General features: G+C 43.6%; 1 protein-coding gene across 1 annotated transcript in view; it reads right to left on the bottom strand.

The window, feature by feature from the left end:
- Window positions 1–10,288: 10,288 nt before the first annotated feature.
- The window catches only part of ZNRF2 (zinc and ring finger 2), a gene marked incomplete at its 3' end in the record, with an annotated part of 51,069 nt that continues 33,538 nt past the window's right edge, over window positions 10,289–27,819 (bottom strand). The window contains exons 3-4 of the mRNA XM_080610888.1: window positions 11,087–11,192; window positions 10,289–10,346 (exon numbers count right to left, since the gene is read on the bottom strand). Coding sequence (XP_080467014.1) covers window positions 10,289–10,346; window positions 11,087–11,192 — 164 coding nt within the window. The remainder of the gene's footprint in view (window positions 10,347–11,086; window positions 11,193–27,819) is intronic.

Genomic DNA, 27,819 nt, shown 5'->3' with positions numbered 1-27,819 from the left:
CACTGACAAGGCTGAGGGGTTTCACAGTGCTCCCAGCTCAGCCAGGGCAGAGGCTGCTTCATGCAGCACATCACAGCTTCGGAAATCACACCAGGGGAGCAGCTAGAGCTTCCCTGTCTATTGGCAAACCTTGTCTATCGGCAGAGTGTTTGGGGCCGCAGTTCATCCTTCCTAGTCTTACTAGACCACTTGTAGAGCACAGTGGAGCAGCACATCTGCAGTGAGAGCCTTGTTTACTCAGAGACAACCCTCTTTAAGACTTGCTTGTCGTTTGCTGAGGGCTCCTCTGTACACAGCGTTGGTTTTTCCACTTGTCCAGTGCAATAATAGCAAACTTCTTAAAGCACTGACCAGCCTGCCTGTGAGGGATGCTTTGCTGAAGCCCCATCAGGCTAAATCAAGACAGGACTGTGACAGCCCAACTAATTCTGGCTGCAGATGAGAGAGGAGCTACCACTGTCCACAAGGGACCTTCCCAGCAGCGGGTGCCAACGCAGTTAGGGGCAGCAAGGGATACACTCTACTTACCTGCTGCTTCTTCCCGGTCTCTTAGGGACACGCTGCTGCCATGCTGCCTGCAGGAGGTCCATCACTTCCATTCGGATGGTGCAAGCTCTGTGCAGTTACTGATGCCACCCAGTGCAGTGGCCCTGGGGACAGCCCAGCCTTGCAGGCCAGGAGACTCAGACCTCACAGCCTGGAGCAAATGAAGCTGTTGAGTGTTCACACTCCTGTTACCTGCCAGGCTCCCTAATCCTGAGTTTAGGTGAGGAAAATCCTGCCTGGGTGACTTGTGAAGAGGAAAGCTGTGCCCTTTAAGAGCCACCCAGGTCTGCTGAGGCAGGCAGCGGGTGAGGAGACCCCACTGCTGCATGGGGGCCATGGTCCCATGGTGGTTGTTCTCCTTGGTGACAAAGCCTGACTGAGCTCAGGCAGAGGTTTGGTGTTTTCCATCTTAAAGCAGCAACTAGGATGGGAAGGGGAAGGATGCCTTTGTTGAAATTCAGATGTGTGTTCAAAGCAGTCTGTAACCAGGGTGAAAAGGAAGAGCAGGGCAACAGCATGGCTCAAGAGATAACGGAGCAGATGGGGAGAGGCACCGAGCACCTGCAGCTTCTACCAAGCTTGGATGAGGACCCGTCCCCCCATGCTTTTAGTACCTGCCTCCTCTGTGATCACGCCTTTACCAGCAGTGACTCACCCTGCGTCAGCTGAGGGTGGGCTCTGAGCAATTACTGATGTGGAACCCTCCTCCCTGCCCCTGCACATCCCTGATCTCATCCCCTTGCGAAGCAGATGCTGCATTAAGTGAGGACTGGAGAGCGCTGTCTCGCTTGGCTGTCGCTGAGGCTCCTCATCCAGCTGCCGCCTGGCCGGGAAGCGGCTGTGTAGCACCTCACAAGCGGTGTCCTCTGAAGCCTTGTTTGGCTTTGGACCCCTCTCCCTGCAGGGCGGGATGGAGCTGGGAACCTGCTCAGCTGCACAGACACCCCGGGGATGCTCACAGAGATCAGCAGTGTCCAGGCTGCACCCCCAGGCACTGGCAGCGCTTGGGTCTTGTAGCCTCAAGAAGGAGAATGAGACCTTCCAGCACAGGCATTCAAAAGCCGTGATAAAACACCCCCATTTAGCTCTGCTGCTGCAGGGGACTCCCCCCTCCCTCCCTGCTCTCTTTGCTGCAGGCTGTGTGTTTTGCTCCCTTCCTGCTAATAGCAAGGCAGCATCCAGAAGCCAGCCTGGACCAATGGCTGTACCAAGCAGCAGCCTGCGATAGCAGAGCCAGGGGCATGGTCAGGAGCAGCATCACCATCCCGCACTGACAGCCACCAGGAACAGCCTGGGGCAGGCACTGCTTTCTCACTCACGTCCCAGCACTAGGCAAGCATCTCAGGGCAGAGGCAAGAGGGCACGACAGGGTACCAAGAGATGCCGCTATAAATTGCACAGATGAAATCCTGTACCTACCAAACCGGAATGATTTCCAGCAGATTTCCACGATGCAAAGCCAAACGTGGCTCTTAAGTAATTACCAATTGCTTCCGTGATAATGGCTCCAGACTCTTGAGAAAAACACGGGAATTACTGGCAGTGAAGGAATTCAGGCTTCCCAGAAGGCGACCAGAGAGGGGGGTGGAAGTTACACCAGCAAGAGATATGAACACGTTCCTTAGTAATTACATCCAACTGTCTCCCGGTGCAGGCTTGAATAATTCATGCATTAAAATTAGCATCTCCTACAGAGGAAGCTGTGAGGGTCGTGACTGTCAGCGAGCCTCAGCAACAGGCTCAGCTACCCTCGGCCACTCCCAGAAGTGGAGCAAGGATGGACGGACACCCAGCCTCAGAATAACCTGTGCCATAAATCCTTGCATCCCACTCCATCAGCAGCTATTCCCAGCCTGGCTGGGAGAAGCGGGTGGTTGGGCTGACACGCAACACACGGACATAAGGAACAACATTTCCTGCCTGGAGAAAGAACTCCTTTTGTTTCCAGGCACTCCACGTGACCCTGGGGAACTGGCACTTTGGTTCGGCTCCGAGCACCCACAGCTCTGCAGGGGAAGTAAAACCACCCCCTTTCTCCCTGCAAGCAGACTTACCCCATACACCATCCAGCGCCTGTGTGTCTTCAGTAGCACATGGGGGCTGCGCTCCCACTCCTACCTCACTTTTAGACCCTCGGTGGCTGTGGGCAGAGATTCCCCCTTCCAGCAACACATCCCTGCAGGAGCCTCCTCCCAACTCTTTAGGGACAGACACGAGAGTGCTGGTAGGAAATCCATGCACTGCCCAGCCATGGTTGCACTGGCTGGGAGTCAGCTTTAAAGATGAAACTGAAGCGTTTTGGGAGGAAGCTGGGGTAGAGGAAACAGAGGAGTCTATGGAGCTAGTGTGGTGCCAGGCCCTTGGTGATGAGAAAGGGCTGTTTGACACCCCCTTCCCCTCCCTGTGTTTCCCTTTCTAAACCATCCCTGAGTCTCCCACCGCCAGGCCTGGCAGCTTTAACTGATGCTCACCTCGAAGGCCATCGCGTCTGCTGAGGATCCCCAGAGGACACCAACCAGAAACTCCTCTCCTCCAGCCACCCGGGCACAACAGCGGCTCCATCAGCTCTGCTCTGCCCAGGCCAGCACGGTGGCACACAGCGACCGGACACACGGAGCCACAGACCTGGGTTTGCCGGATACACGGAGAGGGAAGGGGGGCTCTGAGCAGAGGCAGAGGCTGGCCCAGAGGAGCTGCAGACAGGCACACAGCAACTTGCTTCTCCATGTACACACCAGGCATTGCTTTCCCCTCCTCTGCCTCGGCACTGCCTGCAGCACAGACATGAAGCAGATCCACCTCACAGGGATGCCTCTCTCCCTCGCAACATAAATCAGCTGGAAGTGTGAAGGAAGCTGTGCTTCAAAAGATTTATTACATACATTTGTACATATCTGACAGGAATGGAATGTTAAACACACAACCTAGGGATCGATACAAAAATACTTTAATTCATGATTACGTCCTGGCAAAACCACTGGAAAGAGAACCTTGGAACAACTGAGGTCAGCTTGCAACCATACTGCTCAATGCAGAAACCAAAACCAGAACAACAGAAAGACCCCAAACTGGACATGTTTTACGTTGGACATTGCAGATTGCATTCTGGTTTCTGGTAATGAAGGAAGACATCTAGTGCAGTACCGCTGCACGTCCAGGGGGCATTCCATAAGCTAGCATGGAGTTCCCTCTAACTCGTTGTGGGCAGGGTGAGCTCTCTGGGAAGAGGCATAAAGGGGAATAAACACTCTGCTGCCTACCAGCAGGTACCTGCCAAAGGGTAGGAAGAGCCAGGATGGGATTCACAATCAAGTGATAAGGATAATGCTGGATCACCATTCCATGTGATGCTGCAGCTTGCACAAGTAGTTCCTTAAAACATGCCCTCTACAGCTGAGCCACCTCCTGTCTTCTTTGGAAGTTAAACTGCTTTGGCAGTATCAGCCAGGAGAGGGTTCCTGACTGTACAGTAACGAACACTTCAGCATCATCTTAACAAGCACAGGAAGAGCACAGAACCATGCTCTGATGCCTCTTCTGTGAGCATCTCCCATCTCGAGAGCTTGGGACCCGTCATGTTGAAGAGTGTTTACCATTAAATATAACAAATTAGCAACGAAAGGGGTAGACGTGAGGGAAAACAAGAGGAACCGGATCCAGCAACAGACGATGCTCCTGCGACGTCGGGTTACTTACACTTGAAACTCTGCCAGAATCAAGCAAATCCTACTTAGCATTGCAAAACCTTTGCCAAAGCACACCCAAGGGCAGAAGTCGCTCAAACAGACCGATGTAGATTAAAAGCTGCCACAAAGACCAGCTAGAGGGCTCGCTGCCTTCCACTGCTTGTACAGCAGCAGCTTACATCAAAGACACAACCGAGTCCAACCTGTTTCAGGTGCGAGGACATTCCTGCCCTGGTTTACCTAAGCAATAATGAGGTCCTTTTACAGTTTATCCCATCGCCAGCTCTGATGGACTTAACTGCGGAATGATGCAGCAGCTTGGGAAGCCAGGGAACGGTGCCATAAGATAACCAAATGCAACTTGGGACAGCTGCAGCGGGAGGACTGGGGATTTTCTGTAACCACAGGCTAAAACGTCTTCAACCTGGTATCAGGAGCAGGTTGATGGAGAAATCTGAGTTCTACATTCAGGAAACAAACCCTGGACACGGTTCTGTTGTGAACTCCCATGCAGAGCATTTTGAATGACAAGAGGTTAAGGGGTATGAGCTGCTAACACTGCTGCAGGAACACACGTTAGGCTGGGCTGTAGTGAACCCATAACAAGCCCTCTTCTTCCAGCTACCACCTCTTACTTTACTTTCGCTGATGCCAATGCAAAGCCTGCCCCAAGATTGAGGGAATACGGCCTAAACTGTACCATGACTTCAGCTAGGAAGAGGAGAAGCAATAGACAGTAAAGTGACTTCTAAGCTTGGAAGGGTGGAAGGTGAATCATAAAATACAGCACTCATCAAAGAGTGAGCTAATCCTCCACTGGCAAAGGTGAGGTGGAAGGTCCCATGGCAGTAGTGCTGCATTCCCAGGTATATGGTGATCTCTTGGCAGGAAACTCCCACTGCACAGCAGAATCAGCAGGTACAAAACAGCAACAGCAAATCTGCACACAAATATTCCCTGTCAATATGGGAAAGCAGCTAAAACTCACAGAAACTGAGAGAGATTGTGGCCTACGGTAAAAATAACGTCCACTTTGTTGCTGTTTATGCAGAGATAGTAACATTCAAGTGATGAGTTTCCTGCTTTTGGTGGAACACATAAGAAAGGGATGGAGTTTCTGAAGCCCCCACATGGAAAAGGCAGAACACCAAAAGCATCCATAAGCACATTTTATGTGCCAGACATTTTCCATCCAGAAACACCAAAGATCCACATTCCTGAATAAAAATCACCTTGCCCACATTTGCTGAGGTTTTATCTTCGGGAAGGTGTCAGTTTTACCAGTGCTAGCAAAGGCTTAATTAAAAAGCCAATGCCCCTAACATAAAGAACTAGGATAAATGTATAACTCAAGATTAGGTCATAAGCCCCCCTTTTACATCATAGAAGGGAAAAGAAGAGGTCACTGGTATCCACCCACATCTTTGTGCATCTCCGACACGTTTCCCATTTCAAGATACTGCGGTACCCTTATCCTTGACTATGAAAGTAAAATTGATTACAATTCAGACCATCTGGTTTAGGCTTAATTCTTCCCACAAATTGCAGTGTGCTTTGCATTTTTGCTTTTATGTCTCCCGTATGAACATAACACATGGAAAGAAAATTAGCTCCCTCCTTTAAAAAGGAAGTGTTGCTAGAGATATACTGATCTGTTATGAGAGAAAGGACAGTGCGTGCCCTGTGGGAACAGTGGCATGGCTCTCTTGGTGGTGTATGGGATATGGTTATATACAATCCAACTCATAGCTACCTCCACTACGAACTCCAAAACACAAGTCGCTACTCAAGATACACGGGTATGGTACAAGTTCAGAAACATCTCACGTTTCAAGACAGTGTTGAGCCTACTCTTCCCCTCCTGGCAAGCAGCATGTTAATGGCAGACCTGAGTATGGGAATTATTTCACACTTTTACATACTTAGGGAAGATACAGGGCAGATGACAGGAAACACTCTGAAACAGCGCAGAATTGGCAACCTCAAGATATTTACAAGCAAAGAAGCGCATAGCTCCGTAATGTCAGTTATTGCTTCTTGTGGACAAGTGCGGTATTCCTTGATTGAGACACGGGACTTGTTCAGTGTTGATTTCCCCCTTCTGAAGCACAAGGACTCAGAACCACTGTGAGGATGTTTTTAAAACGAAGGTGTTGCCTATGACTAGGGCTATGCCTACAGCACCAACTGACCAACACAGCTGGTGAAACAAAGTTTAGGTGGGTGACTTTCTGCAGGCATTTTCAAACACAAGCATCACTCTCATGCTTTCAGGGTCATTCTAGGCTTGGTCTATACTACAGCTTTTAATACAAGAAAATCTCCCACAGCCTTTCAGAAGAGATTTATGGATACCAAGAGTGTCAAACTAAGCTCTAAGGCTGACCTTGTATCAGTTCCTCAAATAATCCAAGGTACTGCTGCTCTGCTGTGCTCATGGAAGCAGCAACAGACACATGCCTGCAAAACCACTGTGATTGCTAGTGGTGTGCTTTTCAAACCCTGGTCCTAAATGCAGGACAGCAGTGATACCTGCTGGGTCTTTAAACCAGCTACTTGCATCTGAATACAGAAAATGAAGGGTTTTGAGACAAACCCAAACAGTAAATGAACCAGAAATATGAACCACTAAAACTGAGCCTAAGTTGTAAACAGATTTATGTTTATATTATTCACCTACTTAAACCCCAGGCCAAAGGCTATCTATGACCTTGGAGCACAGGACACCAAAACAATTACCTACCCCCAGCTTTATATTATTACAGGTGAGTTTCTGTAGGCATGAAGCCAACAGCAAACATTAAATCAATGCAAATGCGAAAGCTTTCCTTTCAGAAGATAGCAGGAATTCAGAAGAGTGGAAAAGTGGGCCTGCAGGCAACACCACTATGGGAGTATTACAGGTGCTGTAATTCCTCATCCTCTCCCTCCCCCCCCATGACAATACAAGGCAACACAAATATTCTTGGCTAAAAAGTAATCTGTACAGGGAGTGTCTGTACATTTGATGTGACCACAGAATTCAAAGCGTGACAAAATGATTCTGCTCCCACTGAAAAAGAGACTATACCAGGGGCCCGTAGTTACAGGTTCAGCTGAAACCAGTGATGCAAGCCCCAAAATGTAGAAACTCCACTGGCCATGATGACAGCTATCTAGTTTGGACTCTTTGAGATCTGCAGCATAACAAAGGCATTTCACAGAGCAACGTTCCGAAGAAGACATTATCCAGGCAGGAATTGCTCTGTAAGCAAGACAGAGTTCAGTAACGTGCACTGCACTTTTCTCTGGATAGCAGCAGTTGCTCCTGTTCTTTGTCCTTTTTTCTATAAATCACAGTAGCAACAGAGAGAAAATCGTACTTCAACACAAAAAAAACCCAAAAAAGCAGAATTGTTTCTGTACAGGAAAAAACGGTTGAAGTGTGTGCAATTTATTTTAACTACTGAGACCCACTGAAACGCTGTCGCTAATAAATATTCATAAACTCTTCCCTGTGCTGTGAACTTCAGAAACTACTACGTTGAAGTCTAGATATAAAAAGGATACTTCTAAGCCCTGCCAGCTGTTCCAGTTTGTGGTCTTCTTTGAACTGTGATACTTTATGGGAACTAATACTTACCCACAGCGTTACTTGGTGTAACACACCCCCCCCACCCCCCAAGACATCCTGTTTTGTGCAGCCCTCGTTTATACCAACACAGTTAAGCGACAATAAATTAAATGCAGGTACATTCAAAAACCAAAAGGAAACTAAACCCAACCCACACTGTCAAATGCTGGTCTCCCCATGAAGAGACAAGGACTCAGATGCAAAGTACTACAGACCCCGTCATCAAATAAAACCACATTCAAACCCAGAAACAAAACCTTGGCGTGTTTTAAAGCTAAAACACAAATCCCACCTCGGTGTTATCTCACCCACGCCCTATAGAAACCTCTTGCTGTGGCCCCATCTGCAGTTATTCATTTCCACATCAGGAGACAGCCTGGAGATGATAGTAGTACAATAAAAAATACCCGTTAAACAAATTACCTTGAACTGGCAGCACTTAAAACTGGTTAATTCTTTTTTTCCCTAGTTAAAAAGAAGTTGCATAGCTGTAAGGTTTTGCTTTGCTGCAATTTGTTGTTGTTGTTGGTTTTACTCACAAGCAGTAAAAGAGAAGTTGTAGTTATTTAAATAGCAACGCAATGTGCAGATGTCAACGATCCCTATAGCTGGGTCAATAGAAATGAGTTGCCTGTCTTGGTTTTACTCTTTGGACTGCATTGTGACCAACGTTTAGGTACAAAAATCTGAAATACAGTATTCCTATGTGGAGAAGTTGATGTTTTCTGCTCTTGAGAAAAGTGAGGAACACAAACCAGGGTGTGAATTCAGCACATTAAGGTTACACTGTTAGGTTATATTTAGTTTGCCATTTTACTGTTCTTCAGCCAACAAGAAGGTGGAAACGTTCCCACTCAAAACCAGGGCCGTCTTCCTGCAAGGGTCTCAGACAGCACGTATCGAGCATCTCCACTTCCACTTGAGGCACATGCCCGATAACCCGCTTCTTCACAGAACCAAAAGTGAGGCTGAAACGAGGAACTTTGGCCTTCGGTACGAAATCATGTCAGGAACATCCGTGGGGAGTCGATTGTTCCAGAAGGTGCAGCATTTTCCAAACCCCTGTGTGTCCTTGGCGTGAGTGTTTGGTGCACCCAGCACTACTGGCAAGGAACTGGTTCCTGCAATGTGTTTTCCATGTCGCTGTCCGTCTTTGCCTTTCTCAGCCACAAAGAACTGTGAGTCTCAAGCCAGGCACGCTGTGTTCAGCAAAGGAACCTCACACCTCCTGTGTTTTCTCATCAGTGGAAGCAGCTGTTGGAAAAGCAGAAGGCAAAGGACCATCATTTTGGCTATTTCGGTGTATAACACGCTCAGACAGCACAAGCACAACCACTGTGTGTTCTCCTTCCCCTTTTCCCTAAGACCCCAGTTATCACCATCTCTGCTGTGGAAAGCAAATAGAATTTAACATGATGCTCACCATGAGCATGCACAGAGAAGATGTGTTCAAAACCATCGTGTGGGTTTCTGCCACAGTTCAGTTGTTGGGGGCAATACAGGAAACGTGTTTATTAATTTTGGATGACTCTGCCCTGAGGTTAAACCTATTATCCCTGTGGCAGAACACTTGCCTTCAGGTTTTCTTTGCTACCCCTGCAACAAGCACAGCGCAGCAGTGTGACCTGCAACACAGACTCATGAAGCAAGATCAAACCAATGCACACATAAATACCAACGATGAACTCTTCAGGTTATTATTTTTCTTTTCATTTCCATCAGAACAATAAAACCAAACCCTAAGCTACCATTTCTCTAAGAACTCTCTAAGACTGTTGCTGTGTTTTGTAATGCTCAGGGGCAATAGTTTAATGGAAGATAATGATTTTGAACTAGTCAACTAAAGGAATAAGCCTATCCTTTAAACCTTTGACACTGATTGCAGACATGCAATCATTCACCCAACATGAGACATAAGATGGAAAAATGTGAACCTCTGAGATGGGATGGCCAGAAATATGTTCACATTTTCCATTTATTTCTTCATTTTAAACATTCTGGGATGTATTTACATGGGAGTGGTTTTGAAGATACCTTCTTTCAACTTTCCCATACGATTCCAAAAGCTTCCCATTAGAAATAGATGCTAGTACTCACGGAACAAGCCAAAATGACACAATTGTATTATTTTGATTTTGCTTCATTTCCATGGAAAAAATACTCTTTAAAAGTTAATGCTAAAGCTTTATTGGCACAGACTTGCCACTTTCCAGTACTAAAACTGGAATACACCATTTCAGACCATCCATATAAGGATGCAGAAACCTTTTCCATATTGCAATACACGTCAATACTTGCTGATTAATATTGCAGTTCTGAGACACAGTAGCACATTCACAAATTGAAAGCACCAGCATAAAGAGTGATTTCAGATGATCAGGATATTTATTATTGAAAGGTACATGTCTAAAAATAAGCATTACCTAAAACCGTGAATCTTGTCTTAATCTGATGGATGCTCAGGGCAAGATCTATTTACTTCAAACCATTCATCTATGCAGCTGTTGGATACAAGACAAAAATGAAAACAACTGATATTAATATCTTAGTAACATTCAGCAGTCAGATATGAAATTGGTTTCTCCATTTCAATGACTAGGAAGATTGCATATTACACAAATAATATATGTAAATACACACATCACTGGAAACTTTAATAACCCCAAACCACGGTAATATTTGGGTATTAAGCACTGTTGAAAAACTGAATTTCCTAAGTGTTAAAATTTTCTAAGGAAGCATTTTACAAGTTACTATCCAGTAACAGGTTACTTCACTCCTATCACTATCATCTTGCTTCTGTCATTCATTGACATTTTAGTTCCTGTAGTTACACACACAGATGCTTATGAAAACAGATACGATACAGGTTTAAAAGGTGTCCCCTCCTCTTCCCTCCAAAGTCTATCAGCATCTAACAAAACTGAAGCACACACAGCCTAAGCCCCCTACCTGTGATGTGCACTCCTTCCCCATACAGGTGATTTTGCCTGATTTCTCCTGTGGGCTTTTCATGCAAGCATAAGACAACAACAGCAGGAAAACTGACTGCAGATACATTGGTGGGGACACAGATACCATGCTAAAGACATCTTTAGGGTTGCTGCTGTTGTTTCTTTGCTGTTTGGTTTGAAATATAAAAAGCAACTACACTTTAGTGCTCCTTTAAGCACCCCATTAGAGGAGTTACCCAACAAATGCAGCCTTCTGGAATTTTATATGCATCCTGAGAAATACTTGCCCTTTATGGTATATGCAGAGGCAAGGCAGCCGTGCTATAGTATCTCCTTGCTGCAGGTCTTCCAGGCATATTGCACACTCCCCAGCATCTTTACTCAGCACATCCTCTAAGGGAAGAGCACAAAGTTAAAAGGGTTACAAAGCAGACAAGCAGACCACTACAAGCAAACCATTCCTTATTGAGAACATCAAGAACAGTTACAGAAAACACTTCTTGTCCTGCAGAAAGCCCTGTCAAGGTGAGGGTAAGTCACACACCAGCTGATTGAGTATTCCTGATGGGAGACCTCTTAGCAGCTCAGATCAAAATAAGGTTACGATTCAGTTTCTTGCCTGAATACCACAGCTCAAAATGAAATCCTGTAGGAAGAACCCATATGGAGAAGAAGGGTATCAATAATCAACAGTCAGCATCCTTTGGAGCTTATACTCTCCCAGATTATCCAAACCCCACCATGCAGCATGCTCTAGTGTGACCTCGGAAACCTGGGCTCTAAACCATGCAGCCACAGCAGACACAAGCTGTGCTGCTGACACCAAGAGCTAAGCACTCAGCAAGTTGGATGCTTCATACAGAGGCAGTGTGTAATGCCTCCAGGGCTTTGAGAAGTCAGGCTGGGCGGACTTTTCTCAGCTGTACCTTCTTCCCCATGCTCAAGTTTCCCTATGGGAGTTAAGATCAAGCCTGAACATAATACCTCTCTGGACAGGACACTGCAGGTGATTAACTAGGTAAAGATCATCTCAACTTCTAAACACTTAGCCTATCATTTGCTTTTTCTACCCTCCTACTCATCTCTCTTCTAGACTTCTGGATTTCTTTGACCAGCTTTGCCAGTACTCATATTTCACACCTTCAACCTCCTCTTCTCACTATGTCAGCATGCTCTACCACATCCATCCACCTTTTCCTCAATGTAAAGCATGCAACTATTAGTAACAGGCATACGCATTTTCTGTCAGGGAAAGATGAATGTTGTACAGCTCCAATGACCCTAAATTCCTGGAGAAACTGATTTTCCTGCAGCATTCCCAAGTCCCATTACAAAGAAGGAGAAAGTAAGTTAGTAGGAATGCACAAGAATTGGCTTTCAAAGAGGAATTTCTGGGAAAACACATTCTTTGTAATAAAAACCTTCTCTTGGACACATTTCTTAGCCAGAACGTGGGATGCAGAACTCGGTTCTAGCACAAAGCAAACCAGGAGATCATGTAAAGCCCTGTTTGCCAGAGGCAGGTTAAAAGGCCCAGTCAGACCTCACAGAACACACAGGGCATTCCCCAAGGGATCGCAGCTAAGCTGGCGATCTGTGGCAGATCAGGAAGATGCACACTTGGCAAAGTCAAGCCCACGTGTTCAAACTGACCAAGTGTCATGGGAAAAGCTTTCCCTTCTTAACCAAAAGGAGCCTAGAGGGACTTTTTATGGAGAGCACGACTGAGAAGCCACCAGCTCTACGCTGCTCTCTTCAGTGGCTCAAACTCTCATCACTGTGGCATTCCAAACACACAGAAAATGACAAGCAGACAACCGAAAAAGCTCTCATGGCAGCAGCAAAGTGAAATGAAATCAGGTCTACCTTGCTTCCCTTAGAACGACAGCAAGCTGCCTTGCAGCTGCTTGGGGTTCTAAATCAGCACCAATTTCAGTCTTTGCTATACTCATTGGTTATGCTAAAAATACTGTGTAATGCCATGTGTGTTGCGTCTTAGTGAGGATATGTGAAGAATATCTAACATCGGGTGAACCGTTAAAGAAAGTATTCAAAACAAAAGAATAAGCAATATACATCCACCACAATGAAGGGAAAACAAAGGTATTTTACACATGGAAACATTGTTGGCAGGCATCATAGCAAGAAATTTCTTCTACCAGAAGCTGTAAGCTCCCGGGAACATTGCCTAATAGACAAAGCAATTTAAAACAACACAAAAATCTTATAAACTCTTATATGTTGGTGCAAAATCCTGACACTGAGAACTTGCCCAGAAGTGGGTGCTAAGAAGGAATGAAGCTTCCTTGAGGGTTTTTTTGGTGTTGCTGTTTTGTTCTGGTTTTAAATTCAAATACACTTTAATATCTGACACCAAGAAGCCAAGACTCTCCAGATGGCACTGTCCTGCTACAAAGATACCCATTTTTGCCTGAGATACTAATCTTTGACTTAACGTTACCCTTCCAAACCACCTCTCTGCACAAGTATTTTGTCTCATGAGTATATCTATTCTCTCCCCGAAGTAAGGCTGCAGGAAGAAGCACCATTAATAATTCAAGCACACATCATATACACAGAGGATTCTTACTGAAAGTCACTTTTTCCATGGGGTCGCTTCACCAGATCAGCAGCTGGTACCCAAAACCAAAATGGCTCTATGATGCCGCCAGAGAATTAAACCCCAGCTTCCCTTTCTCAGCACTTTCAAGAGGGAAGCATTTAGTCAAGTTTGGATGAAAACCTTAAAAAGCTGTTTAATAAAAACACAATTTCTAACAGAAAACATTCCTGTGCAACTGCTTTCCCATCATTCTCTATTGTACATGCCAGACTTATCATGCGCCTGCCATGAACAACGACTGAACAACGCTTGGGTTTGAACTCCTGCTGGGCCATTTAACAAGGTTCTGCACCTCTTGGCTAACATTAGGGCAAGATGCCAATCTAAGTATTTGTATCTCCCACCAGCCAGGGCATAAGTGTCTGAGACTCCTTTTGTTCCCTCTTACACTCCCATGCACTGCCCAACTGCAATTACCCTCTCCCTTTTGCCAACACTAGCCCTGCTGCACAAGTCCCAGGCAAAGAGCTTGCCACCCTCCCTGGCTTCATCCCAGGCTTTTCCATCGGGTGCTGCCAGGCACACACTGGATTTGTCTAGTCATGCCAGAGGGAGCTGGTGTGAACGCTGGCATAGATAGGGCCTTAGAAATGTGGTGGAGTTCTGCCACCCCTGCAGAAGAGATTTTGCTATCTATAAGGCTTCTATGCTGCTCTTCCCCTGAAATAACAAGGAGTCAGTGCTCTCTACTTCTTGTATTAACCTTACAAATCCTACCAGGCTCTTACGGAAGAGAAAAGCATAAATACTGATGGAATTGGTACAAAATACACAACTGCTATAAACGCCCAGGTGCAACTCGGCACTGCGCATTAACAGACTCCAAACCTGTGTAATTATGCTCATAAGTGATTACACATGCTGAGTGACAACATCAAAACCAAATCCTTCACACACCTATGACACTTGGAGCCTGACTCCCTTTTGACCACTTGAAGTGATTCAGATCATCAGTCCCAAATAGAGAAAAAGGAGTAAAAACCTGTTGGACCTGGATCTGTTCAGAATTTGTTCTGTACTTGTTTCATGCAGCACTCTCCTGTACCAACACTGGCTTGTACCGGATGGAAGTAAATTTAAGGGCCATTTAACACCACCTTCTAAATATATCTGTTAGGGAAAAATGTGTAAATCATTTTGCACAGAACCACTGCAGTCGGAACAACTTTGATTTTTTCCCCTGTATTTCCCTGCAGCAGTGATTCAGCACATACACGTTATTCTTTTTCCCTTGAAGAAAAAAAAGGAACAGTTTGAGATTTCCTCAATGTTATGATTAAAACATGTATATGAGTGTATTACCTAAATGGAAGTGAGAAGAGGAAATAAGCAGAGGCCACATTTCTCTGTTTCACCCACACAATGGCACATACACAAACACTCACCACACCCCCCACATCCATCTGCCTTGCACTAAATAGGAGGTAAACACTCCTCCGCCTTCCCAGCTATTTGAACAAGTACTCACTAGCCAAAGACTGGTGTCAATGATGAAATCTGGCAAAAAAAGCATAGTATTTCCTTCCTATGTCTGCTCAAATACTTCCTCCTCCTCTCCTCTCTCCCTGGTTAATACTACTCCTGTTTTAACTTTTGGTTGTCAATCATTTTTCCTCCTAAAATTCTGCCTGTACCTTATCTTCTGAACAATAAATTCCATTTCACTTCTGCACTTATAGCAAAACAGGTAGTACTGAACTAAAATGCAGTCATCCTGGTGCATACTTCACCATTATCCTGGTGATTTTGCACATACTTTACCGATTAAAACCTTTTTCTAGAACCTAGGAAAAACATATCCAACTGGCGAAGCCACCAACTCAGCCATGGTTAAAATGGTAGGCAACGCCTGTGATGAAATAGTCTGTCTTTAAACTAAGGATTGCAAAAGCACATGCAATACATACCTTACAGATTAAGCAATTCAAATCTGTGCCACTGCTTTTTAGTTTTCTTTTTAAAACACAGATAGCGTTAGGCCTAGGTAGAAGCTGCCACCCCAGCTAACTTAACAGCAAAAGACATCACAGAAGGGCACCCTTTCAAGAATATGACTGGAACTCGGTTGGAACATACCTCTGAACAGTATCTTCGCAGCACTGAAACTGGTAAAACAAGAGCCATAAGAGGTTAAAAAATACTGATAGATAGTACATATTACCATATATCTGTTACAAATTCATTAAGTTTTGCTGCTGATTACTACAAATTCTCTTAATTTAGTAGTAGAGAAAGTCTGTTTATTTCTTAAAGGAGTACGTCAAGCTCTAGACACCTAGAGGCCAACCTATTCACACATATAGCATGAATTCATCCATATTGCAGAATCTATCCTGTAGTTTTACTGATATCACCCTCTGGGACAATCCAGAGCTTTTCCTTACAGTCTTAACAAAAACAAGTTGACAAGGACCTGCGTGTTCCACAGCTAAAACCATTTGGTAGCCAGCCAGTACCTGTGTATGCGATTAACATATTCTTATTAGATGTTACTGACTTGATTTACTAAATCTTTCCAGCTTCTGCTACATCTATTTTTCTCCCTCTCCATTCCTTTCCATCTACTTCCTACTATACTCTCCTCCTCTTCATACCCGTTTTCCACAAAGCGTCATTCTCTCTAGTCTTGCTTTTTCTACCACTCATCCTACCTCCCATCATCTAATTTCATTTACTCTTGCAATGCAGGCATTGGAGAAATGAGGAAGAGATTAATATTATTAGGCAGTCTCTGATATGAATAATATGGACAGCCTTCTTATTAGGAGTTAATATCCTTGGGAGAAGTAAGACACTGGAATGGAAGGAGCAGGGACCATTATGCAGGCTGTACTTCTCTCATACAGCTCAGTAATTGTCTTTGCAACCTGGTACTGGCTGCATGCAAAAGCTTTCTCTTCTAGTCCATCCTAAGGACTAGGAAAACAAGCAGTTTCTTTGGCATTCCAGCTGGTTTTGCTGGCTGCCACAAGAGGAACATCCTTGGTTCAACATGCTCCAGCTAGCGACCATTCTTGGATGACCAGGTCAGTTCTCTGCTGCTGCTCAGAAACAGAGGTAGGAAGACACTCTGAAGGACAGCTGATCCTTTGGTGCAGAACTTGCCCTCAGAGCTTTCCAAGCTACAGGGCCTGTCAGCAGATTGAGCACAGCAGAGCTAAAGCCATTTGCTTGGTTCACCTATGAAGAGCACCTTTATAGCCAGAAGCTGACCCTGCAGTAATACAAGCAACCTCCTCTAGATGAGATGCAAAAGGGAAGATGTTTAACATCTAGTGTTTTTACCTGAACCACAGCTACGTGGTTTTCAGGATTCACAATACCAGAAAGCTGAGCACACAGAAATTCAGAATTCAGCTCTCCTGACTAACTTCAACCCCTTCTATACTGCTGAAAAACCTAATACCCATATGCTAACCAATAAAGCACATTACAACTTTTTGTGTGCTTCTGATACGCACAAAAACCCCAAACACCATTGCACAGTTTGCGTGGTAATACCTAGAACCTCAGCAGTCTAAAACACCTTCCCCACCACAATAAACTGTAATCTCTCTAAAGCAGACCAACCAGATACAGCAAGTGTGGCACTTAATCAAACACTAACAAAGCATTTAGTGGATTTTGGGGGAGTGTGGCTTTTGGTATCTCACTCTTCACCCCTTGCATCACAGCAGCCTGTTATAATTTCCTATTCAAAGTCCAAGCGTTATCCTTGTCTTCCCCTTCCCTCCCACCTTGCTCAGTGTTGGTCCAAGACTGAGATATCTATATACAAACAGATACCCATCATGAAAGATCTTCCTCTACAAACATTGCCTACAGTCTTTGGTGCTCCCTCCTCATAAAACACAAAAGTAAAGGGGAGGGAGCACACAAAGCAAAGGGAAAGTCACACAAGAGAAAACATTTAGAGAATAAGGCCCAAGTGGCAATTCTTGTACCGCAACCCCACGTTATGCTGGAGGGAGGAGGCTGCCGAAGTTTCACTGCTTCTCAGCTACCCTGAGGTTTGAAGAACTGGATTTAGACTTTTGTGGGACAGTCTCAACTTGCAGAAGCTAATTCTGAGAAACAGCCAGATGCTTCCTGTTCAGGCAGATAGCGATCAGACGTACGGTAGAGAAAGCATACTCTTTATTCAACAAAGAAAAACTGAACTAGTAGCGATAGAAATACATTTTAGGAAGCAGGATGAGTATAAAAGCCTGTATTATCCCAGTTACCCTCGCATGATTCTAATTAGGTGAGCTAAATAATACAGAGGGGAGAAGGATTTATGCACTGAGGGAAAACAGTTCTTTTGAAGAGGTTTCCTTCAGTGGTCACAATGAAAATCTATCTGCAACTTTAAAACACATGGTGTCAATACAAGGTACAGTTCTCCACAAAAAATGTAAATCCCAAGTTTAAATTACGCAGCTTTCATACAATGGCCAATTAAGGTATCTTGATGATAGAAAAAGTCAAGTTTGTATCCCAGGACTCCCAGTGAAGAGCTCGGCTTTGATAAAAAGGCCAACTATTCTGAGAAACAAAGCTCTTCACTTCTGAGCAACATCTACAGCCGCTCCTATCCCATCGTGATCAGTGTACCAACTTTCTCAGTCCATACTTATATTCCTAGTAAAAAGCGTTGGGGTGAAAGAAACTATCTCACGTAAGATAAAATCTATCTACTCAATTAGACACAAAACATCTTGTGCTCCTGTGTCTGGAGATTTATTGCCAGAGTGACTATGCATTTCCACAGTGATTCAAGATTTGCTCTCAATTCGATACCACACTCCAAAACTTCTGTTCAAGCTACTGTCTTTCCACCTTCTGTTTAATCAATCTGCTTGCAGTTTGAGATGCCTTTGAATGTTAAATCATCTCAAGATAGCTGAGCAGCTTCCTCCTGTTGCACTGACTTCTGAAGATAAGTTCGTTCACCACATTTGTAAGTACCGTGTGCTTAAACTGTCAACTTTTAGTCTAGCTACAGGCCAAAAGCTGCACCTGTTCACAAATGAACCACAAACAGTCTTGTCCTCGAGAACATGATTTTAACAGACTTTATGCCAGCCTTACCCATTCTGTATTAAGTCCTCATTCCAACCAACGATGTATATTTGTGTTTTGAATGACTCAAGGGGTAACTTGCTCTTGAATTGTCTTCCTTGGCATGCTGTGTTTGTCCCAGGGCTAGAAACATTCTTCCTGGGAGATGAAAACACATCTCACCAGGAGGCATTCTAGGTGAAAAAGCCCTGAATGCAGCAGTACCAAACTAGTGCCCCACAGTAAAACCCCATCACAAACGGTGAACCCCAACACAGACTGAAACAGAAACTGTTCGCTGCAGCACAGGGAACAAGGAAGCTGCCTTTAGGCTGTTTTCTTGGGTTTTAATTTTTAATGTTTTAATTACATGAGCTCTCAGATTTTCAGGAATTACTCTTGAATGTCAGGAGTTAAATCAAAAGCAGCATGGAAAGGGGCAAGCCCTCAAGAAACAAACCAGCAGCAAAATAAGACTCCTTAGGAAACAGTGTAAGGAACTATCAATTGGGGGAATACCTCCTCCTTGGCTCTGCTGGGTAAGAATGATTTACACTTCTCAAGGCTGAGAGTTTACCATCAAAGAGCTTCTTGCACCACAAATATGCTACGAAAGAAGGAGTGGTTGAGTAAATGGCCAGGGGCAACCAGCATGTATTGCTGACAAAGAATCTGCTGCAGTTGGGATTGTTTCTTACACCGAGCTGGAAATAACTGCGATGAAAGAAACTTGCAGAAGAAAGCAAGAAAGAAGATATCAGAGTGGGATCCATGCATGCAGATCCTTTGTAATTTTTATTCTTTGCTAAACAATGCTTCGTGTCTTTGAGGAGTAAACCAAAGCAAAATATTTAAGGACTACTTGTATGTATCTGCCTATCTGTACATACACTGAGAAACTGCTATGATAGATGGAGAAAAAGAAACCAATTTAGGCACGTGGAGAATTTCAGCTTCCAATCTAGAGGTCCAGCCCAAACCATGTGGCTGAACCATACGGTTTCCCCCTGAGCAACAGGTAGAAATCAAGTCTTGCCACCAAGTGGGGCACACTCAAGAAAAATGAGAGGCCTCAGGTCCAGCTTGCCCTGCGTCGCAGTTGTGTTTCTTACCAATGGTTTAAAAGCCAACAAACAACAACAATAAATCCCACAAAACAAACAAACAAAACCCCTCAAAAAACCAAAACCAAGCAAAAAAACCCAAAACCACCACCACAACCAACCAGGCATAAAACCCCAGGAGTATTTATCTACAGAAGCTTCTTCTGTAGTATATCACTTGGGAATCTGAGATAATGAGTTAATGAGGAAAAGATACCACTGCGGTCAGGAGGAGGGTGAAGAATTCATTTCATATACCTTGCAGAAACAGTCTTCTTTGAATAGTTTTATGGTCACAAGGAAGACTTAACTGCAATGATTTAAGTCAGCTAAAATGAGCAACTTTTCCACATCAAGAGTGGATGCCTGGATGCTACCACCAACAGTGTTCACAAAGACTGGGGAAGTAAAGCAGAGTGAGGATGTGGCAGGGTATATACAACAGAAGATGGTTGTCTCTGATCAAGCTGAAGTAAACTGGAAAATACCTTCCTTGCAAGTGCAGGATGTTGATGTGAGTATACAAAAGGATCCCCACTGAGATTAGGAAACTCATCTTGCTTTGTCAGCTTTTTTAAGTGACTAAGCTGATTTTATCCCCAGTATAAAGGGGACCAAAAAGATTGCAGAATACAGCTTTTCCAAATGGCAAGGCTTCAACCATTGACCATCACCAAAACTATGGTCAGAAGCCAAAGAAACTGCTTTGTAATGATTTCCAATTAAGAAGTTTTATTTTAGTAATGGTCTGCAATGAATGGACAGTGTGATGGGGACATGCTGGCCTAAAGAAATCTATGAGAACTCTCATCTAACACAACACAGGTGAAGTAGGCACATTAGAAACCTTAATGGAAGGAAAGGGTAGGGCAATAGTGTCGCTGAAGAGCAGAGACAGAGAGAGAATGAAGAGAAGCAGCTCAGATGCAGTTAGCTATCCTACTGCTCTGGACAACATGGGGTACTTTAGCAGCGACTTGTTCTGAAGTTGGCTGTGGGATCCGATTCAGTGTTTTGCTCGCTTTGTCCTTATCCAAGTTCCTATTCCAGGCTTCCTACAGGTGCCCTGAGCACAATGTTTTGCCAAGTCTTTTTTCCAGTCTTTTAACACTGGCCAAATAACTGACTCACTTCTTTGCAAGCCCACAGAGAGGAGTTTGGTTTGATCTGATGCAAAACGAATGCATCAAGAGCACTAAGGAAGATGGCAAGAAAGATGAAACTACAAGCCTAAGCTCAAAACAAGAGAATGGGAGAAAAACAGGTGGGTCTGACTAAGACACTATTCTTAGGGAACATACAATGCATTACTGAGCAACACACAATGAAGACATTGGTGCCAAAACACAGTGTGCATGAAGTCTGCCTTATTAACCCCAGTGCCAGGTGTTAGGCCTACAGGGTGCTTTTCCCAGCAGGCTTGAGATCAGCCTTCTCCAAGTTAAAATTGACTGTCTGGTGTCAACGTGCACACACAGGACAGGGATATGAATCACTGCGTAATTTTTACTTGTCTGTCTATTCTACGTGCAGCAAACAAGACTGCTTTTTACAAGCTATTCCTATTTTAAATGCAATTATCCTTGCAATATAGATGGAATGCAAGACACATCGGAACGCAAAAAGTTCTGATAACATCAAATATTGAGTCAGAGCTTTCAAAGTTATCTCAATTTCTCTGCTTTACAGTAACCCATAATTCAGTATTATAATTTATTCCTGTGCTAACAGGTAGCTACAGGTTTTTACTATCCTAGTAAGACACTACATATATGAGTCTTTAAGAGGAGAAAAAACCTGAAACACCAAACCCCATCAATAAATCTTCCTTTATATTTAAAAGCAAACAGCATCGATTTCTTGATCCTAGCAATTAAGTCTAATAACACACACATGTAATGCCAGCATTATTCATCAATCATGACTGTTCACAAATATTAATAGAAAAAGATTAACATGGGAGATATGTTAAAAAAAAAAACCCAAAACAGAACAGTAGTCCCCAAAGACAGTTCTCCATTATTTGTTCAAAGCCTTATGCACATAGTCTGGCAGTGTATTTCTACAACTATAGTAAAGCCTTACTTTTCTTCTCATTTTTCAATTTTACAGGCTATCAAAACTATTGGACACCAACATAACAAGGCATTTCGGATAATAAAGCCATAGATTCAAACAGACTTCCTTGGAACTAAGGAGATAAAAGTAAGATAAAACCATTAATCAAACAATTCCTCCCCCATCTCTTCATTCCAAACAAACATTATTTATGGGCTAAAAATTATCAATGAATACTACATTCTTGCTTAGCTACATGAAAGCTATCCAATACCTACTGTTACACATGACAAGCTAATGAAACTTCACACAAGGAGGGGACAAAGAACATGGTCAAAATGAAGACAGTTTGATATGGCTTTAAATTACAGACATTAGTGGAGGGTTAAAACATTAGTTATCTGAGGTTTTCATGAGGAAACTCTAACAAGGTTTCATCAGTGTCAATACAGTTCAGCAATAAATCTAGCAAAAATGAAGTTTTTCATGTTTCAGCTGTTATAACTCTGGGTTATTTCTGGAGCTGAACAAATCTGTGTCCACGTGAGACAAAGTTACGCAAACTTCAGGAGCCAAGAGGTTCCTCCAGGGAGGATACAACAGGCAAGTCTAGTACTTTGAACCTATGTCAGTATACAGTCAATGCAATTCATGTCAATAGGCAATTTACAGCCCTGTTCTAGAATCACTGGATTTTATTAAAAAACCCCATAATACTGTATTCTTTCTCCTATGTAAGCAGTGATAACAATATGATGGAGTACTCTCACTTCTAAACTGCGGATTAACAGTGTTTTCACCCAGCTTGTTTCTGAAGAGTTAAGCTGAAACCCCCTGCAAAAGCTGGACTGACTTCTTTTACTGTTGAAGGGTTGAGTCTGCAACTCAGAAGCACAAGACTTCAACTCATCCAAGGGTAGCAGGTTTGAAAGCACGATTTTAAGCTGAATTAAAAGTAAAACTACAACTGACATTTCAAGGCAATCCTTTTGATTGTTCTGCTCTCGGGGTAGTTTCGAGGCAAGGAGTGCCTCTTATTCTTGTCTATTTCTTTAGGAAAAAAATCCTGATCTGTGAATAATCTGTTCTAGTTCCTGCAAAACAGTGAGGAATTTTGGGAAGGAAATACCATTAAATTCCTACACAGACCACTCGATCTCAGTGCGATGTAGTTTGGCATTTTTTAAAAGAAGATTTCAAGTGGTTTTATTTCAAAATCCAGCCACTGAAAGCTATTCTCTAAGATTAGGAAAAGCCGTGTTTTTCCAAGCATTTTGTTTCTACAGAGCAACTACAAACAAAGGAGAGCTTGCTGCTAACAAACGAGTAAAATCTGAAGGTTTCAGAAGTATCAGCTTTAAAGACTGCAGAATTCCCTCACAAAAGTAGCAACACTATTTCTCCTGAAGCCAAATTCCCAGCAGTCACAAGACTGCAGCAGTTGCAGATACGATTTATGACATCCTCCGAATGACCTCTCAAAGCTAAAGACTGATTAAGTGTAAGACGTGGAAGGTAGCTCCTGTCTGCCCGCATTACACGATGCAGAGTCACAGCACAGTGAGCATTTGCTACCCAGCAAACAAAACTGTCCCTTAGCTTTCTGCTGCGTGCAGCACTGCACTGCCGTTATAGAAAAGAAATGCAACATACGGAGCAGTATTATCAGGTCCTCTTCTAACCCAACCTGAGTCACTCCTTTTGTCAGCTGCAGCTGTTCTTTGCAGGTGTATCTGTAATTCTCTAGGACAAGAACTGCCATTTGACTTTAGCAGTGCTTTCAGTACTAAAGCAAGACAACGGAAGGCCCTGAGGTTAGGAATAGCTGATAAGGAAAAGAAACAACTTGAGCTATTCAGCACATGAATGATCCTATTTTCTCTACTTCAGAAACAAGCAGGCTTGTTCTACAGTTGTCAAAAGCTTTACTGCAGTTAGCAAGTGCTGCATGAAAAAATATTCCCACGTCACATACGTGCATTTATATAAAGGCCATTCCAAGGTACTGAGAAAAAGTTTGTTGTCCCACTCTCAAGAACTGAATTAAGTATGAGCTGACATTGCAGCTGTTTTGGCCAGGAGAGATTTGCAATAGCTCCTTCATAGGTCTAGCAGATTTAGGCCTGGCTCAAGGGAAAGTAGGCGGAGAATCACCCACCAAATACCCTTCTGCCCAAAGGTTCATTAAAAGAGTAAGTCACACTCACAACGAATTGGAGGAAAGTTTAAGACATGAATGGATGTGATCTCTGCAGTGTGCCCTCCTGAGCAGGATTCCAAGCGTGTCAACTTCACTTCATTACAGCCAGAAAATTCAGCGTAGTCTATTGAGCATCCCCAACCTGCACCATGACAGTGAGCTGTCCTAGCTTCTTTACAAATCCATGCCTCTCTCTCTCTCTCACATGAGAGTAAAATATAAAGCAATATTGATACCTCAAATATCACCACTAAACCTCTGAGATTCTGTTTTACCACGGTAAATGGAGCAGCCTGCAGTCCTGGGAACTGCCGTTCCAGACGTTCAAAGCACTTCCCTCTTAGTTACGCTATGTTCCTGTTTCAGGAGCTTTCTTCACACACACACCATTGGAAATACACAGCTTGGTTTTTTGACCCCATAGCAAACGGCTGACAGTTTGTGGATGTGGAGGAAAGATAAGAGCCTGTGGACTCTAGAAGTGCTGCAACTCCACACTATCACAGCCTGAGCCAGCTCATCCATCACCTGAGGCTGAAATGGGGTCACTGAAGCAGGCCCTACCCCTGGAGGTACACGCTGAAATTGAGTGTGGTTTTATTTAGCGACATTTATCAGCATTATTCTTTAAAATGAACAAACTCCCTCCTAACAAACCTGAACTGTTACAGGCTGCTTTTGCAGTGATACTCTTCTGTGAGGTACCAAAGACTGCTGAGGAGAGATTTGGGATGGTTGGAAGGAAATACAGCTTTACTGCACAAAAGGGAGGAAGAGCCAGAGTTTGCCACTGTTCCTCCTGGCAGTCTGGTTCTGATGAGTAGCTATCCATGGAAAACACTGCTGATGACCAGTGAAAGTGTTCTCCTTGTTCAAACGTTACCAACAATTCCCAAAGGGAGGAAGTACAAACCAACCAACGTATTTTAATCAAGTTCTTCAAAACACAATTCCTCTTTAAATTGTAACAATGGTTTGCAGACAAGCTGTGGATGGTATTACATCAATTCACAGAATAACAGCTGTCCAAATGTCTGAGAATGAAATATTATTTACTATAGTAATGTCCTACTGCCACCACGTTAAAATCTTGAAGTTCAACAGATGTACAACAGTTCTCATTATTTTAAGAGCTACTTAAGAAAACACTTTTAAAGCATCAGGGAAACTGAAGGAACCTCCTACATACTCTGGAGGATGCTCATGAGTTCACAAGATCAGAACAAGAGTAGATGTCGCTATTTTAACTGCAAGCACAGGGTGTCTGTTTGTCTTGTTAAACTACCTTCTAAAGCATGCTCTTCTCTCTCCCTAGCATCCCTGAGGGCACAGCAAGAAGCTTGAAACTTTCAGCCAAGAATCTCGTTAAACTCCACAAATGGAAGAATGGAGAAATTCTATGGAGAATTTTATACCTCGGATAAAGTGGAACAAAAGAACTGGTTTGCCTTTGCATTATTTTGCACTGCTTTGCTGGAAGTCTAGTCCTATTAAAGGATGAGGACAAGGAGGAAGGCTTAAGCTTCTCCAGGCAGACTGGCAAGATGCCCTTTTGCAAGGTCTTTTAGGGTATGATCTCTCTGGCAGAGAAGTGAACTCAAAGCTCACCATTCTTTTTATTCCAGACTGAAGTCTGGAGCGCATCAGTCAAAACAGTCGACAGCATCAGCCCTGCTGAGTAAAATACTCCCCCTTCTTTTGTGCACAGAAGTGACCAAGGAAATCAAGTCACTGCTGTGGGCTGAACTACCAGATTCATGTATTTCAGTGGTCCAAGTGTTCAGTTAAGGTGTGCTATTTTTATCCCTTCTACTGAGCAATATAAACTAAGTCAGTTCTAGCACAGGTAGCTTGCCCCAAAGATGCTGAAACAGCCACCAATCAATGCAGCTTACAGCTTGTGTTAGAAAAAAAAACTTAGTTCAGTCTCATTCACAAAGAATGGTTCAAAAAGATTTTTATTTAGTGTTTTAGGTGACTCATGCCAATCTTCAGGTCTCTACTTTGGATCAAAACGCATGTGTTATATGGCTGTCATTTAGATGTCATCAGTCATCTAGCTGAGCAAGATTATTGCTCATACAGATTCCAGCTCAGGATTCCGACACTCAGTGCAGGCCTCTGCATGTAGCAGTACCAGCATTTCTCTTTCTTCACAAGGCAGAACTTAACCAAATACCTCAAACTGATTTAAAATAAAGTGCATGTAAATCCTCATGACAAAACCCTGCTTTGCATCCTTGCAAATCTGAATCAGTTGCAGTGTTGTGGCTCAAGTCACTTCATTTTGGTCAGACAGCAGGGGAATATTTGGCTAAGCTGTGCATGGTGTTAGATTCGAACACCCTAGAAGACAACTTAAGTTGCTGGACAGGAAGAGCACAGAGTTTCATTCATGTTTTCCCTTCTAGTACCCTTCTAATTTTCAATATTCTGCCTGTAACAGTCTTTCAACACACTAATCCTCCATTCAAAACAGAGCTACATACACTTTAAATATAAAATCCTATAGGTAATCCTTTCTATCTGTGATGTTTGATCCCCTGCTCTGTTTTGGTGTGACAGGACTCAAAAAATTCACTTACTGTAAGTGAATTTAAAAAGAATAATTGCAAAGTCATTACCTCAAGTAAAGAAAAACCATCTAGCAGCTTATGCACCAGATGTCTCAATGTTCTCCTTCTCTGAAATCATACTAGCGAAAGCTTTTCCCCTTAGAACGAACCTTGGTAAACACGTTAGCCAATAATCAGACCCACTGCACATCTGAATTAAACGCAGAGTGGTCTGAATGAAAGCAGCACTGATGTCAAAGCAGCAGCAGCACCTCTCAGCAAGCAGCTTTGAGGAGACCCGCATTGAAAGCTTCCAGTAGAACAGCGATCCAACACTAAGTGCTGACTTGATGAAACCCAAAATATTCCACAGGAATGTGCTAATTCAGTCAAAACCTTTGAAAGAGGACAGGCTGGCTCGCCGAGCCAGCCAACCAGTCTAGTGAGCTGACTGGCTCTCCCCAGCTCCCCAGGGTCACTGGCTTTCCCATCTGGGCAGGAGCCAGGCTGCTAGTCCCTGCTCTCCCAGAGGCCCTTTAATAACAATGACAATAATAATGATAAAGTGTTACAAAGTGTTCTGAGAAACAAAGGAATTGTTAAAATGAAAACCAGAATTACTTCAGAACCAACTGCAAGGTTAGCTCAAGAGGAACTGGTTGCATTTGGTGCAGAGCATCTGAAACTTGTGCCTTTAAAGTCTCAAATCTCTCCTGTATCCTCTAAAGTTTGACAAAACACCTTCCAATGAAAAAAGGCATCACTACTGTAACAGCAAAAAAAGAACAATAATTATATTCACCAGATAGGTCATCAGCAAGGAGTTAAAGGCACATTGCTTCCAAAGCACAAGTAAATGCCCCTGGCTTACCAAAACGCAGGGCTATCTTGTAAGCAACATCTTTCACAGCATAGTCCCTAAGTGGGCTCCCTGCATAACTCACCATGGCAAACTTCAGTGAGCTGGTACAAGGTGCCTCATTTAACACTCTGAAGAAGCTCATAGGAATATGTATGGCCATATATATATATGCTAATATTTTAGCAGTGGCAGAAAAAAAGAGTAAATAATCTGTCAACCAGCAAGTAACTGACTTTCTCCATACAACTGGCTTTTGGCAGCTTGTGGATAACCAGTGCATGGGATCTACTCTGGCTTCTCAGCAACTCAGCAAGTAACAGTATGAAAAGAGTTTTTAATTGCTAAGAAATGCAAGGCTTTTTAAGACAGTAATACCAAACACCACAATGGCTTTGCACAATTCTATTCACTTAACCAGCTTTTGTGTATCAAAATGCCTAGATATTGGTTCATGTGTGAACACAAGTAGTTTTAGAGATGTGGAACAAAGTTCCACAGTAAAAAAGAAAGGGGTCTTTTTACATGCCTAATTGAGTCAGCAATGAGATCTCTGTTGCAGGCAAGTCATCTGACTGT

This window comes from Psittacula echo (assembly GCF_963264785.1).
Source record: "Psittacula echo genome assembly, chromosome: 2".
NCBI lineage: Eukaryota > Metazoa > Chordata > Aves > Psittaciformes > Psittacidae > Psittacula > Psittacula echo.
Note: the sequence above shows the minus strand (reverse complement) of the source record. Positions and strands in the feature narration are given on the sequence as shown.